The sequence below is a fragment of the Haliaeetus albicilla genome, chromosome Z, assembly GCF_947461875.1.
Source record: "Haliaeetus albicilla chromosome Z, bHalAlb1.1, whole genome shotgun sequence".
Classification (NCBI taxonomy): domain Eukaryota; kingdom Metazoa; phylum Chordata; class Aves; order Accipitriformes; family Accipitridae; genus Haliaeetus; species Haliaeetus albicilla.
This window is the reverse complement of record NC_091516.1, coordinates 11,415,193-11,429,433: the sequence shown is the minus strand read 5'-3', so window position 1 is coordinate 11,429,433 and position 14,241 is coordinate 11,415,193. Positions and strand designations below refer to the sequence as shown.

The following is a 14,241-nucleotide window of genomic DNA, read 5'->3' as shown; positions in this document are numbered from 1 at the left end:
AGAAGGAGACTTGCCTACATTTAGGCTTTGATTGCAACGGCTTTTGTTAGTCCTTTTGCACAAGATAGAAGGGGCTAAAAAAAGTTCAAATATATTTATTCTTTTTTCCAAGACTGATTACCACTACCAAAAATAGGCCTTGCTCTACCTTGACACATTCACAATCATCAGATGGAAGAGACTATGTATGCTGAAAGGGAAAAGTACACTGGAACAAAGTTCTAAGCCATGTTAACTTGAGGAATGGAGTCACAAGAGTCTCGCCAAGGCACTCTTGTGCCCATAGTGCCTACTCTAGGACTCACAGAGCTCAGCTCTGCAGCTGCTCTTCACACACAAGGGTAAAGAAAAGATTTTAGGCAGGCAAGGATCAAAGGGTGCAAATAACTCACTTTTCCCCCCAAACAAAATCACATGGAACACCAGTAGCAAAACACTACCTTTTTGCTTTCAGCAGACAACAGAAATATCTCTTTTGCAGAAAAAGGCTAATTTATATTTGCTCTGTTAATGACTGCAGATCTTCTGCCCCTTATGAAATTAAAGGCCTTAAAATTAGAGATTTTGCTTAATGTTGACATTTTAATCAGTATTTATAAATTCAAATTTGATTGGTTCAGCTGACCTCTCAGCTTACTGATAATATACTCTACTGATGTGGAAGAAAGGTTCCAGTTCTAGGGCAAGGGTCACACTGGAAAAATTGAGACTCTTCGGAGACCAGCAAGGTAAATATTAACCCCATTTATGAAAACAGCTTAGTCAAAATGAACACTTTATTTTTTTACTTCAAAACTGTAGTCACATGTTTCTTTCACAAGCTGAAATTCGCTTATTTCCTACAGGGCTTTAAATGCCCTGAAAATTTTCAAAGATCCACACTAGCATCTGCCACTCCTAAAGGAGAGCCCATTCTAGCATAGGGAGCCACATTCTCATGATCTTTTGTCTTTGTCGCTATTATAAACCTAAACATTGCTCTTCATCAGCCTTCTCAACATGTTTCCTACCTTGTCTCTTTCTTTGCCATGCTTGCTGCTGAATTGCAAAAGGCTACTGTCGCTACTCCGCTTCCTATATGGTAGGCAAGAGGACACCCTCACCACCAGCTGTTGCATGAATCTTCAATTACTAGTCAACACACCAAAGGAAGAAAAATTTATTTCAACCTCTCCAAAGACAATATGGCAAAATTCCCATGATCCTTATTGATACTACACTGCTCTCCCTGCTGACATTATCCAGGTTCTCTAATTGGCTGCAATCTCAATTTTGAGTATCCACTGCAGGGAAAAGGTAATTTTTCTTTCGGGATTTGAATGCTTTTTTTTAAGTATTCCTTTCTTTATCAGAAAGGGATCATAACACAAACTTTAGCAGTCTGCTATTTTTATTTTCATATGAAAGTCTCAAAATGTGTGCAACAACAGATATCTGCTGCATTAGTCACTGGCCTAAAAACTCTGATGCAGGCAGGAAGCAAAGACCACCTTCAGGCACAATGCCAGCTTCTTAATCCTGACAATTTCACTGGAAAAACCCTTGACAAAACAATGCAAATTACTAGACCAGTGCTGGACCACTGTGTATAAGAATTTGTGAACTCTTGACATGAAATAACTCACTGTTTCAGTCTAGGCAAGGTTTTCAGCTAAAAATCACAGTGGACAGCCAATCCTTCTTACCTACCTAAAGAAAGCAAAAATGTAACAGTGATAAATCCTTTTCCACAATTTATACCATTACTTGGTCTCTCTGTGTCTGCTAGCAATAAAGTCAGGTATATTTTATAGTTTTTGTTTAGACGACTAACATTCTAGGTAAGTTGAGATTAGGACCCAGATAATCTTTTGGTTTATTGCCATTTTATAGCCAATTTCATCCCACTCCTTGTCCAATATGGCAGATGGATTGTTCCAAGTCAAACTACAGTAAATCACATCAGCAACTGTATTAACTTTGTGCAAGCATTACATTTTTTAAATTCCCTTTTACCTTTGACTGATAATCCTATTTATACTGCCTTAATAAGGTCTAACAGGATAAGTGAAGGTTACTTGAATTTATAACTCTATCTAGTATGTTTGTCTGCAAGTTTCTGTCATGAAATATCTACTAATTAATGGGAAGAACTTTCCAAAGGCACAGAGATTTCTTGTGTGACTAGTCTCAAAGACCCACAAAAAAAACCAAACAAACAAAAAGATAAAAAAAGGACTAGGACAAACACCATCAGTTATGCATCTGTTCACCATGAAACAAAAGTTAAACAGTAGCCAACTATAGTTTCTTCTCTACACTTTCTAGCTGTTTTTAAGCCAGCAGGAGGCAACCCAATTCTGAACAGAGTCTGCAATAGGGAATAGCATAAAAAATTCCTCCTAGTTCCTATACTGATTTATGTGAGTCATCTGGCAGGCTAATTCCAGCAGCTTTCACCTTTCCTGCAGTCACGTCACCAAGATACTCAAGTACAGGAAAGCACCAGTGTATTTTCTGTGGTAATTTCATTAGTGAAGATAAGTACATGCAGAATAAAATTGTTCTTGGGGGAAAAATGCCCTTTTTGATGACACAAATATTATCTCGGTATGGTTGAAATACCTCCCAACACTGGTTTCCCCCCCGCCCCAGTTCTTGTAAACATTTCAAATTCTAGCCCACAGTTTGGTCCCACTCCACCACTTTTTTTGTGCCCACACTATGCAGACGTCCCACAGCTAAATGAGGATGTATGTCCACTAATTTAACCATATCTTAAGACTAACTTTACATTTCTGTAATATTCTTTCACACACATACTAGCATTTATGCTAGCCAAACAATTTCCAATACTATTTCTACTACAGCTATTTCTATTTTTAATCAATTGGAAGGCATGCAAGCATCACTGAGATGGAGGCCACACATTTGAAGTAACAGCTGCAAACATCTAATTATAACTTGGTATTACCTTTTACAAAACTGAAGTTCTAGTAAGGAGAAAACTGAGTACTGTGCATTTATTTTTGTTTTGGTTTTATTTTGTTTGGGGTAGGTTATATCTAGTACAATGAATATTACACTACTGACTGACTTGTTCAGGAGGTTAATTTTATAAGAAAGACAACCTTAACTTGCCAAAGAGCGGATCCATTTGTAATACCTGACTGCAAACGATCTTCTGCTTCTACTTATATGTCTGCCAGACTCTCTAACCTTTGGTAAACATAACTTTCTAGCAATCAATTGGCCATCAAATCAAACTTCTATCAGCTGTTGCCAGAGAGGAGTGCTAGGGAATAGTACTTCTTTCTCTGCACTCCCTTGCCTACTGGATGATTTCTTTTTTAAATGAGCAGATCCTGTGATAAACAAATTACAGTAATATCCTACTCTTGGAGTAGACTCTTCAATTTGAGTTTATGGCAACAAGCAGTAAAGTTCTAAGAATGCATGTGGGTTTAGAACATACTTAAGATGTAGCCTAGAAAGATATACAATGCATCTGATCCATCTAGCCATTTATTATTGACAGCCATAAGTAAATAATTATTTTTACTGAGGCTTCCCACCTACTTAAGACCTTCAGTCTAGGTTTAGCAGGTGCAGACACAGTTCTCAACAGCAAACTACTTCTTTACAAGTCATAAGTCACTGAGGTAGGCAGAGAAGAAAACAGTTCTAGAAAATTTTTATCAACTTAGAAAGTAGAACATGCACAGTAGTGACTACTGTAACTCCAGAAATTACTTCCTAAGCAAGAAAGTCTGTTTTTTTAAATCTTTCTTTACAGATGCTGCAGAAATTGTTCAGTATGAGTTGAGGAAAGATTACCGTGCTGTGTAACGAATTGATAAGGTACTGACACCAGAATGACTTAAAAACAAACAAACTCTATCTCTGCTGAAATGTCCTCTCTCTTCACAAACAGCTTAGAATTTTTCATTTGATTCATTATCAGTGTTTTTTCCAAGCTCACAAAATTCAAAGTAATCTTTATAACTGCTAGTGTTCCCTATTTATACTGGCAACCTATCTGGAATACAGCTTTATTCTTACTATGTATTGAAATACAACAAGAGTTTGAAAATAGTCTGAATGCTTTCCCTTATAACTCCTTCTCAACCTCCATGCTCCCATATCAAATTGATTTTTATTTGACTGTTACCTTACCCAGCTTTATAAATGAGTATTTTATTTCACCCTTCAGTTCATTACTCCTGCAGCACTTTCTTTAACGTTGCCTACCTGTGTTTGTATTTGTTACCCACAAGAAGTTCTAGCAAACAAATTACCCAGTAACCATTTAAATTAAGTTTCTATTTCAAGGCACCACCAAATAATGTAACACATACAGCAAAAGAGATATGTAGCAACTATATCTATACTGTTCTTATGTATGTCTGAGAACAAACCCTGCTTTGTGGCTCAAAGCAGACTAGTTAGAATCTACAATATTTCAGCATCTTTTGTACCATCTACACTGTTTATCAGCTAGAAGATGCTATAGTGAAAAGGCCACTTGAGAGCTTTGTATCACTACAGAGCAGGAAGACGCTAGCATGCAGCAAGCACCACATCCTTCGATCACAGAATAACAGGCTGGAAAGGACCTCTGGTCCAACTCTCCATTCAAAGCAGGACTAACTTCAAAGTGAGATCAGGTTGCTCAAGGCCTTTGCCAGTCAAGTCTGGAGTACCTTCAAGGATGGAGCCCTCTGGATAACTTGTTCCAACGCTTAAACACCTTCATTGAGAAAAATTTGTTCCATCTATTCAGATTTTCTCTTCTGGCAACCTGTGAGTGTTTCCTCTCATCTTTTTGCAGTGCACCTCTGTGAATGATGCTCTGTATCCATCTATTAGGTAGTGAAAGACAGCCATTAAATCCCATCTCAGCCTTTGCAAGACTGAACAAACCTAGCTCCTCAGCCCTTCCCTGTACATCATGAACTCCAGCATCTTTCTTGTACCAGAGGGCCAAATCTGGATGTAGTTATTTCAGATGCATCTCTTTAGTGTCAGTTAGAGGGGAATAATCATATCCCTCAACCTACTGGCTATGCTCTTTGATTTTACCTACTTTCTGCACACCCTGTGATTACACCAACAAACATATAAAGGTCCTATTCAAAGGTCCTTTTCAAAGGTCTTTCAGCAGCTGTTTAGCACTACTTAGTTAAGCATACTAAATACTCCTGCCACTGCCTGTTGCTGCTCATTCTGCTGTCAAATGGTCACTTCCAGGCCCAAAATGTGACACAAGTCAAATCAGTACTGAATGGATGAAAGAAATATTTCTTCCAATACCTGGAGAAAACAAGAGTTCTCTCTCTCAAAACATTTTTATTACTTCCTCTCTCAGATGCAGGTATCAGTCCCAACCACTTCCAAGCTTGACCCAAAAAAGACTGAAGATACAAGGTTTCACAGATGGGACTAATCTAGGAACCTAGAACCATCACTAGCTGTAGGCCCTAAAATTGAGATCCAAAGAGAAATCTACAGAGAAGAGGCTCATCATCATTGTTTGAAGTGCAGCTCTCCTTGATTTGCATCAAATTGATAACCAATCACAAGGTTGGACACAAGCTCATAGTTGGCCAAGTTCACAGTAGTGTATCTTTAAAACTCTACAACCTTTTGCCAGGACAGGCCAAGATCCTCTTCCCTCGGGAAACATTAGCCTCCACATCAGAAGTCAACACAGCATGTCCCTTGCTGCTTTGAGTCACCCGAATCACTAACCCACAAATGCACTTCATCCGGGCCCAGGACAACCTGCAGAATGCATGCCAAGATGCAGGTGAATCACCTATAGTCAGCTGACCATAGGTGGAGGATCTTCTGGGCGAATTGTACCCCAGTGTCCTCTGAATCACTGCTGCTGCTTTCATGAGATGCACTGCCTTGCTTCCAGGTCTCCCAAAACCAGTTGTTCTCCCATATCCATGAGTTTAGGAGCCAGACGCAGGAAACCTAGGGACCAGACATGCAGAATGAAACACTCCTACAAGTCCACCAGGATGCTTTGCTAAGCACAAAACCAGTATTCCTTTACTGGTCTTTGATGGTCTTCCCCCACCCCCAAACAGTGTCCCTGATAAAGGCAACAGTCTGCAAGCTGTGTAGCCTGGGCTTCCATAACATCCTGCCACCTGGGCAAACAGCTGCTGCACAGGAAGGCAAAAGCAATAAAAGAGATCCCACCAGTCTTTATAGAGCCAAGAGACAACATACCATTTCAAAGTAACAAGCTTGTTTGGTTTGGGTTTTCTTGTTGTTTGGCTTTTTCTGTTTTGTTATGTTGTGTTTTTTTAAACTAGAAAGAGCTGAATCAAAGAGCTTTAAGTAAGGCATGTCAGGTTTGTTGATGACAATTTACCATCTTCAGTCTAAAAGCAGCAGGCAAAGTAGCTCCTGCGTTAGGATGGCAATAAGACCATGAGACTGGTGGCTTCTGTGCACCTACCCCTACCTCGAGGAGCAACTGGCTGCTCTTCCTGAGGCAATAAATTCAGACCAAGGAGTGTGACAGAACAAGGTGCTGGAGAAGCTTTGCCAGTCCTGTTGCCTTTCTACAGCTTCCTACTCTGGAATTACCTGCACAGCTGACTCTCACCCCTGTCCTCCTAGTCTTGATCAGGACAGCTTCCCTGGTCCCCAAGAATGGATGATCAATGCCCTGCGAGCCCAAGTGTTGGAGGGGGCTGCCAAGAGGGCAGTGCAGCAGGTGTGTCTGCGGAGGTACATGGAGTATGCAGGCTAATTCTTTGGTAGGGCTTGGAGACAGGCTGCACTGCTGTTGCCTTTTGAGATGACCAGAGCCCAAGTTTTCCAGCTGGATGCACAACTTTGTAAGAGAAAGCTGTGGGCTTTCTTCATCAGCCACATTGCAAATGGATTCCTTCAAGCAGAGTGCTGGTCAGGTTGTCACAGCAACTACTGGTAAGGGTCCCTAATGCCACACAACAGGAAGGAAGAAGGGTGACAGGACTCTGGTGATACTCCTACTGACTTGCAGCAGTCTGCAGGTGAGTCTGCCAGCAAACTGTAGTTCATGAAGTGCAAGCAGGAGTACAAGGGAAAGACAGAGTTTGTCTTTCAGAGGCTCTGTGCTAAGAGCACTTCCCTACTCTGCTTTTACAGTGATCTGAATGGCAAATACTGAGAATCTCACACTGCCTGAAGTATGCCCTTGGAACACAGATGAGGCTCTGAAGAACACAGTGTATCACCCTTGCTTATTACACAATGCTGTGTGCCACACTTCTCCCCAGCCAGATCTGCTCAGGTAACCTTGGGTTACTCCTCCCACCAGCACACAACTAGCTGCAGCACCTGCTGCAGGACAGGTTTGTCTTCATCCCTTGAGTAGCCTCAGTTCACAGAATAGTAGTACAGTACAGCTCCAAAAGTCCTGAGCAAAGGTGTTGAACACAGCCCTCTCGCTGCTCTCATGTCTGCTCCCAGGGCCTGTCTCATGCAAAGCAGCAACCTATGCCCCCCTTGTCCCAGAATCACAAGCCACTACCCCTACTCCAAAACTTCCTTCTGAAGGACAGCTGTCGAGCTGCCAAGGCCTATTCTAGATCCTACCTTCCATCAGCTGGGTCACTCTGACTGTGGTCTGATCATGGGTGAACATGACTTCCCAGACTTGAGACCTAAAGAAGTATGAGGCAAAAGCACATAGGCCAAGCCCCTGAGTTTGATCCAGGCACAAAAGAAGGGAAAGGCACATAGGAAGGAGTGGGAAACATGCAGAAATTATTACCTCAAGTTACTTCATCAGACCAGGAAAGTAGTTGTTTCAGCTGTAGCAGTTGATTCCAAGAACATAGCAAGGGTGGTGGGCAAAAAAAAAGGCATATATATCTAGGACATAAAGCATGGCAGCTATTCTTCACTGAGGAGTGTGTACCGGAGATGAGGAAGGGAAGGGCTGTCAGCATAGATGGGTGCAGGTGCCTGTCAGAATTAGTTTTATTGCATTGCCATGTGGAAATACTACCCACTTAGTGAAAGATTCTCAAAGAACAGGACTCAGAAGACTACTGTTCCAGGTTTTCACCATTCTCTTGCATGGACAGTGAGAAAAGGGATTAGGTGGGTGATCTGCAGGCTGGTCCACGCCCCTGGAAACATGAACTTGCAGTTTTTCTCTTCTGTCAGACCACATTAGCAATGAAGCAGTGCTTCTTGCTTGCCTCCTTTCTCTTCCCTACAGACACACTTTAATCAAAACAAAACACTCAACCAAAGCTATGTTCCTACTGTGTGCTGAAGAGTCTTTTCCAAGCAGATGGTCATTCTGAAGCAGCTGACAATGGTTGTAGGGGGAGACATGAAGAATGATGTGGTCTGTGATAACAGTCCCTCTCTAGATGCTGGGCTGGTTATCCCGCAGCGCTGAGCTGCCAACTGACTTGCTCCCAGTGCATCAGGATGTCTGCCAAGCAGCAAAGACACTGACTAAAGAGCAGTGGCTAAGGGCCCTGGAAACACCAAGCAAGACCCTTTCTGGTCCTTCTGTCCCAAACAAAACAGAAGTGCAAATACTGAGAAGGTTGCTCTGCAGCTACCAGATTGAGGTTTGAGAGCACACCTACCTTTTACAAGGTGCATGAAGGGTACAATAGGGCACTGGGGTATGGTGGAAAACTGCTGGAAAACTAGGTAAGAGGAGGGAGCAAAAGCTAGCACAGCTTATGTCCACAGAATTGCACTTCAGTATCCATTTTTCCTTTGGCCTCCCACACTGAGGTAACTACCTGGAGTGATTCTAGCGTAACATTAACGCACACAGAAAGTGGCTCTTCAAGAGAATGGGCTCCTTAAGAAACAGTACAGACTCACTTAACATTAATTTCTGCTCTTACTTAACTAATTCTTTTTTTTTTTTTAATATATACTTCAATCACTTTTGCATCTGTAACCCCCAAAATCATAGAATCATAGAATCATTTAGGTTGGAAAAAACCTTTAAGATCATCAAGTCCAATCATCAACCATGCCCACTAATCCATGTCCTGAAGTGCCTTGTCTACGTGTTTTTTGAATACCTCCAAGGATGGTGACACGACTTCCCTAGGCAGTCTGTTCAAATGGCTGACAACCCTTTCAGTAAAGAATTTTTTCCTAATATCCAATCTAAACCTCCCCTGTCACAACTTGAGGCCATCTCCTCTTGTCCTATCACTAATTACTTGATAGAAGAGACCAGCACCCACCTCACTACAACCTCCTTTCAGATAGTTGTAGGGAGTGATAAGGCCCCTTGGCCTCTTTTTCTCCAGGCTAAACAACCCCAGTTCCCTCAGCTGCTCCTCATAAGACTTGTGCTGTAGACTCTTCACCAGCTTTGTTGCTCTTCTTTGGACATGCTCCAACACCTCAACATCTTTCCTGTAGTGAGGGGCCCAGAACACAGTACTCAAGGTGCAGCCTCACCATTGCCCAGTACAGGGGGACAATCACCTCCCTGCTCCTGCTGGCCACACTATTTCTGATATAAGCCAGGATGCCATTGGCCTTCTTGGCCACCTGGGCACACTGATGGCTCATATTCAGCCGGCTGTCAACCAGCACCCCCAGGCCTTTTTCCACCAGGCAGCTTTCCAGCCACTCTTCCCCAAGCCTGTAGCGCTGCATGGCGTTGTTGTGACCCAAGTGCAGGACCCGCACTCGGCCTTGTTGAACCTCGTACAATTGGTCTCGGCCCTTCCTCAAATGCCCTTCCCCAGACCCCCAAAAGGATAGCTTAATATCAACAGTGCTGTTACAGGCTAAAAGGAGTAAACAATACAAGCTGCAACAGTAAAAGTCAACGCAACTAATACTTAATTGGTCAACACATTTAGCAACAGAAAGAATCAGTCTGACAACCATGACTGGAGTCATAATTTAGAATGCAAGACAAGACAACATGTGTCCACTTTTTTTTTCTTTCATAAGACCAGGGCTTTTCTTTCAAGACCAGGACTACTACCATTGATCTACTTCAACCTGTATCAAAGGCTGTATCTAAATATTGTGATCAATTCTGCAAGTATCTAAATCTAAAGGAAAGTGGAGAATGAGATTTCTGAGAGGTGGTAGTAACGGATACACAGTTTCATTTTTGCTGGACTCTCACAAAAAGTAGCAAAAACCAGATACAGTTGAACAGTTACTGATGCTCTAAAATATGCATTATAGTGCATTTTATTAGCCTAAAGAATAAAATTTCCATAATAACACCATGGTCAATGAATACCTCAAACTTTTTTGTGTACTGTTAACAAAAAACATATCTCTAATAAGGTGGAACAATCTTACGAACTAACCAGTACTGCTATTACTATCTGCTAATATCATCTTCTGATGCCAAAGTCGTCTTTTTTTTTCAACTCTGAAACTTCGTATCACAGCTTGATAATAGACTATTTGATTATTTTCCATATCCCTGCCAAATTTTTTATTGTGAAAGCCTTTTAAGAATGAGACAAATGAATTGCACACATTTAAGAAAACAGACATCATGCAAAGTTACAAAACCAAAGTAGAACACTTCATACAGTTTCTATTTCACTTTGCAGATAAAAAAAATCTCACCCCAACTTTTTAAAGGAAGTACAACAGCTGCACTTGAATATGAATTTCTCCAGTGCTGAAGTTCACCTTTAGAGACAGAGTGATTCTACCACTTGCAGATGAGTAAAAGTAACTGTATCTCCCACCAAGCACAGGGAAGAGCTTCTCTTTAGTAACAAACACTCTGCTGACACAACATTCCATTTTAAAAATGGTCCTTCAATGAAGGCACTCACTTTTGCAGCTGTTGGTTCCACTAGTCTCTGACGGTGGCGTGCTGAGCTGAAATGACTCTTCTGAGGCGTCCCTTCCTGACAGTGAATGGAGAAAGGGGAGGAAGAACAGAGAAAAGGAGGGAAATGGATCGTGGAGGGGATGGAATGGAGGATGTTGGAGAAGGGAGAGGGAGAGTATTTAACTGAACTGTATTTTCACTAACTTTGTAAAAGCTTTATTAAATCAATTTCAATAATACCACTGTACAAATATCACAAAAATGAAGCTTTTGCTAGAAGCAGCCCGATGATGCTTTTGTGTATGTATTATTAATATGCATTTAATGACACTGCCTACAATAAACACACATACATACACACATGTACACATGCCTACTTCATTTCTAGATACATGTTAAAGTTAAAAACCCATTCACTTCACTCTTCCCAAGTATATACATTATCTTACATTTTCTGTACCAATTTAAGAAGTTACATACAAGAGAACCCAACCCACTAGCCATCCCACCCAGGTGGATTCACACTAACCCAAAGACCAGCATCTCCTCTAATAAAATACAACTTTTTACTTTCACATTCTCCATCCAGAGCTTCAACAGTCTATCAACCACCTTATGTTTTAGAGATTTTTACCTAGCAGAGACAAATACATTTTCCTGAGAAAACTTGAGAAATAGCAGCCTCACACATGTAAAACATAAGCATTTTCTCTTAGAAAGAGAAATTTGAAAGAGCATTCAAGTGAAAAAATAGAAGCATAACAGTCTTCATCACATGTGCAAAATAATTTAGGATAATACCTCACTGCAGCCAGTCTTAAAACTACCTTCATTTGCTGGAGCTGCAAAGGGAGGACTGCCTCCTAGGCTTCAAACAGTATACCACTTGGTTGTCTTTTCTTGCTATTTCTTGTGGTTCCCGCTCACTGATTAAAATCAGTACCAAGCAACCTGTAAAACTGGGACCAGACTGCCCCTAACCTTCTCCTACATGGATGGAGCTGCTCACCTTTCAAGAAAAAAAAAAAATTACTTCCACATACCCAAACTGCTTGAGTACAAAAAAAAAGAAAATTGAAACTAGAAACAAATACAAAGTTTAAGCAAAAACATATAATAATATAATGAATAACCATACTGTATAATCTGAAATTTTACAAAGCAAAAACTTAGTATTTGTATCTCCTTTTCCTACAATGAAAGGAAAGAATACTACAGATTTCTATTTCTTTAGCTGGTCTTCCTGCCTCTCAGGCTTTCAGCAGAGCACATTATTGGAGAAGGTTTGTTTCTCTTTCACATTCACACTTTCCCCTTCACTGAAATCTTATTGATACTCTTCAGACATCACAAAGCCATACTGAAGAGGTGCTACTCTAACACATCTAAGAAAAATTCTGAATTTACCTACCAGGGTGAACAGCTTTTCTAGAAACTGATTCAACTTATCCCTACTTCTTGACAGCCTAAATACATACTTTCAAATTAAACAGCCTTGCAATGTTTTAACCACCCAAAACAACAGCACTTGTTCTGTTTGCTTTCAAAATTAAGAAAACTTCTAAGTTAATTTTCTGTATGAATTCTACCAAATATGGCATCTGAATTTTCAGGAGATAATTTGTCACAAACAGGACTGAAGATTAAGCATCTACTCCATCATTTCTAGAAACTCCAGGGGAACCACAAGAATTAACATGCTTATTAACTTCACAAACATTACAGAAGTACTATTAAGACAGGAAACAAGGATGGTTTAGGCAGATTGTTTAAGTCTTGGGAGAAAGGGAGAACACACATAATAACTAAAATTAAAATACGTCAGAGCAAAAACCAAAATACACCAAAAAACCCCCCTTCAATCCTTCCATCAGTACCATAAAATCTAAAGAACTATTTATACATTAACAGGTGATAACCTGATAACAGTAACACTTCTACACACCATTGCTTCTGTTAGAATTCAGTGAGAGCATTTTCTACTAACATACACACACACACAAAAACAAGGTAGTGCAGGAAGAAGTCCCAAAACACTAAGCTGTCTGAATAATTGTGCCAACCAGCCAAAACTGAAGTAAATCTTGGGTTTGCCTGTAACTGCATTTTTTTTAAGCTAGTTTTAAAATACAGTACTGTTTCTGGTCAAAGAACTTGAATTAACCTGAAGAGTTTCTTTTTTTGGCTTTGTGCTCTCTTCACCACTTTTTAAGTATGTACAGAGGAAAGCAAAATTTTAATTAGTATGGAACATGAGCACTGTGATTGAAATCAGGAAGAAAAGAAGACAAAAGATACTTAGCCAATGCTGTCCGTATCCCACACAGCACAACAGTCAAAGATTTTTCCAGGATATGAAAGATACGGGTTCAAAATCCTCTACTTCCTGAATATCCAGTAGACAGAAGACCTGTCATTTAGTTTATTCTCCAAGACACTTTACTCTGTCTCAGTGTCTCCACAAAGTTTCCAATTTCTACAGCCCCTCACTGCTGTACTGAGTATGAACTCTATAGTCAGCTATTTCAGATATGCATCTGATGGGGAGAAGGTATGGGTCAAAAGCCTACTCCAAATCACAGGAGGCAGAGGATGAAAATTCATGAGACTTTCCCTTTCTTTCTCACTTTCAGAACCAGCACACAATTCCTTCTGGGAGTCTTCTCCAAAAAAAGTCAGAATATTTTACAAATGCAAGATAGACTTGCTTGTATTTCTGAAAAGATATCCACAGGGTTCTTTAACTGAAAATACAATTCTACTCAAGTTGGCAAATATTTCTCAACATCTTAAGACTCTGCTTTTCAAAACTTCATTTTTACCCCTCCTTAACAAAAAGGCTTCCACTCTCAGCAAGACACCATGCAGGGCCAGCTCTGTAACTCAAAAAGATCTCGTGGAAATCATCAGAGATTATAGCCACCTTGGGAAGATTACATCATATCCACCAAATCAAAGATAGGAGGAGTAGTGCAAACTAACCTTAATTAATAGAATCAGCATTACAGAAAAAGTAGTTATCTAACACTGTGTTTTGGGTTTGTGTGGTGGGGTTTTTTGGTAGTGGGGGAGGGACTGAAGGGGTGGCTTCTGTGAGAAGCTGGTAGAAGCTTCCCTGGATCCAAGTCAGACCTGCCTCTGGCCATCAGCAATGGCGGTGGCACCTCTGGGATAACAGATTTAAGAAAGGAAACCTGCAGCAGAGGAGGGGAGTGGGATGTGAGAGAAACACCTCTGCAGACAGCGAGGTCAGTGAGGAAGGAGGGGAGGAGAAGCGGGGGAGGAGGGGATGCCCCTGCAGCCCGTGGTGAGACGTCAGGCTGTCCTCCCCCCAGCCCATGGAGGGGAGCAGGGGAGCAGATGCCCACCTGCAGCCCGGGGAGGACCCCACACCAGACCAGGGGGATGCCCCGCAAGATGGCCATGACTCTGTGGGAAAGCCCGCGCTG

At 41.1% G+C, this 14,241-nt stretch overlaps 1 protein-coding gene across 7 annotated transcripts in view; it reads right to left on the bottom strand.

The window, feature by feature from the left end:
* The window catches only part of MAST4 (microtubule associated serine/threonine kinase family member 4), a 307,197-nt gene that overhangs the window by 170,851 nt on the left and 122,105 nt on the right, over positions 1–14,241 (bottom strand). For 3 of the 7 annotated variants that reach the window (XM_069776435.1, XM_069776436.1, XM_069776439.1), the window contains one exon: positions 10,794–10,868. The exons of the other annotated variants lie outside the window; for them this stretch is intronic. In XM_069776435.1, the coding sequence (XP_069632536.1) occupies positions 10,794–10,868 (75 nt within the window). The remainder of the gene's footprint in view (positions 1–10,793; positions 10,869–14,241) is intronic. 7 annotated transcript variants of the gene reach the window in all.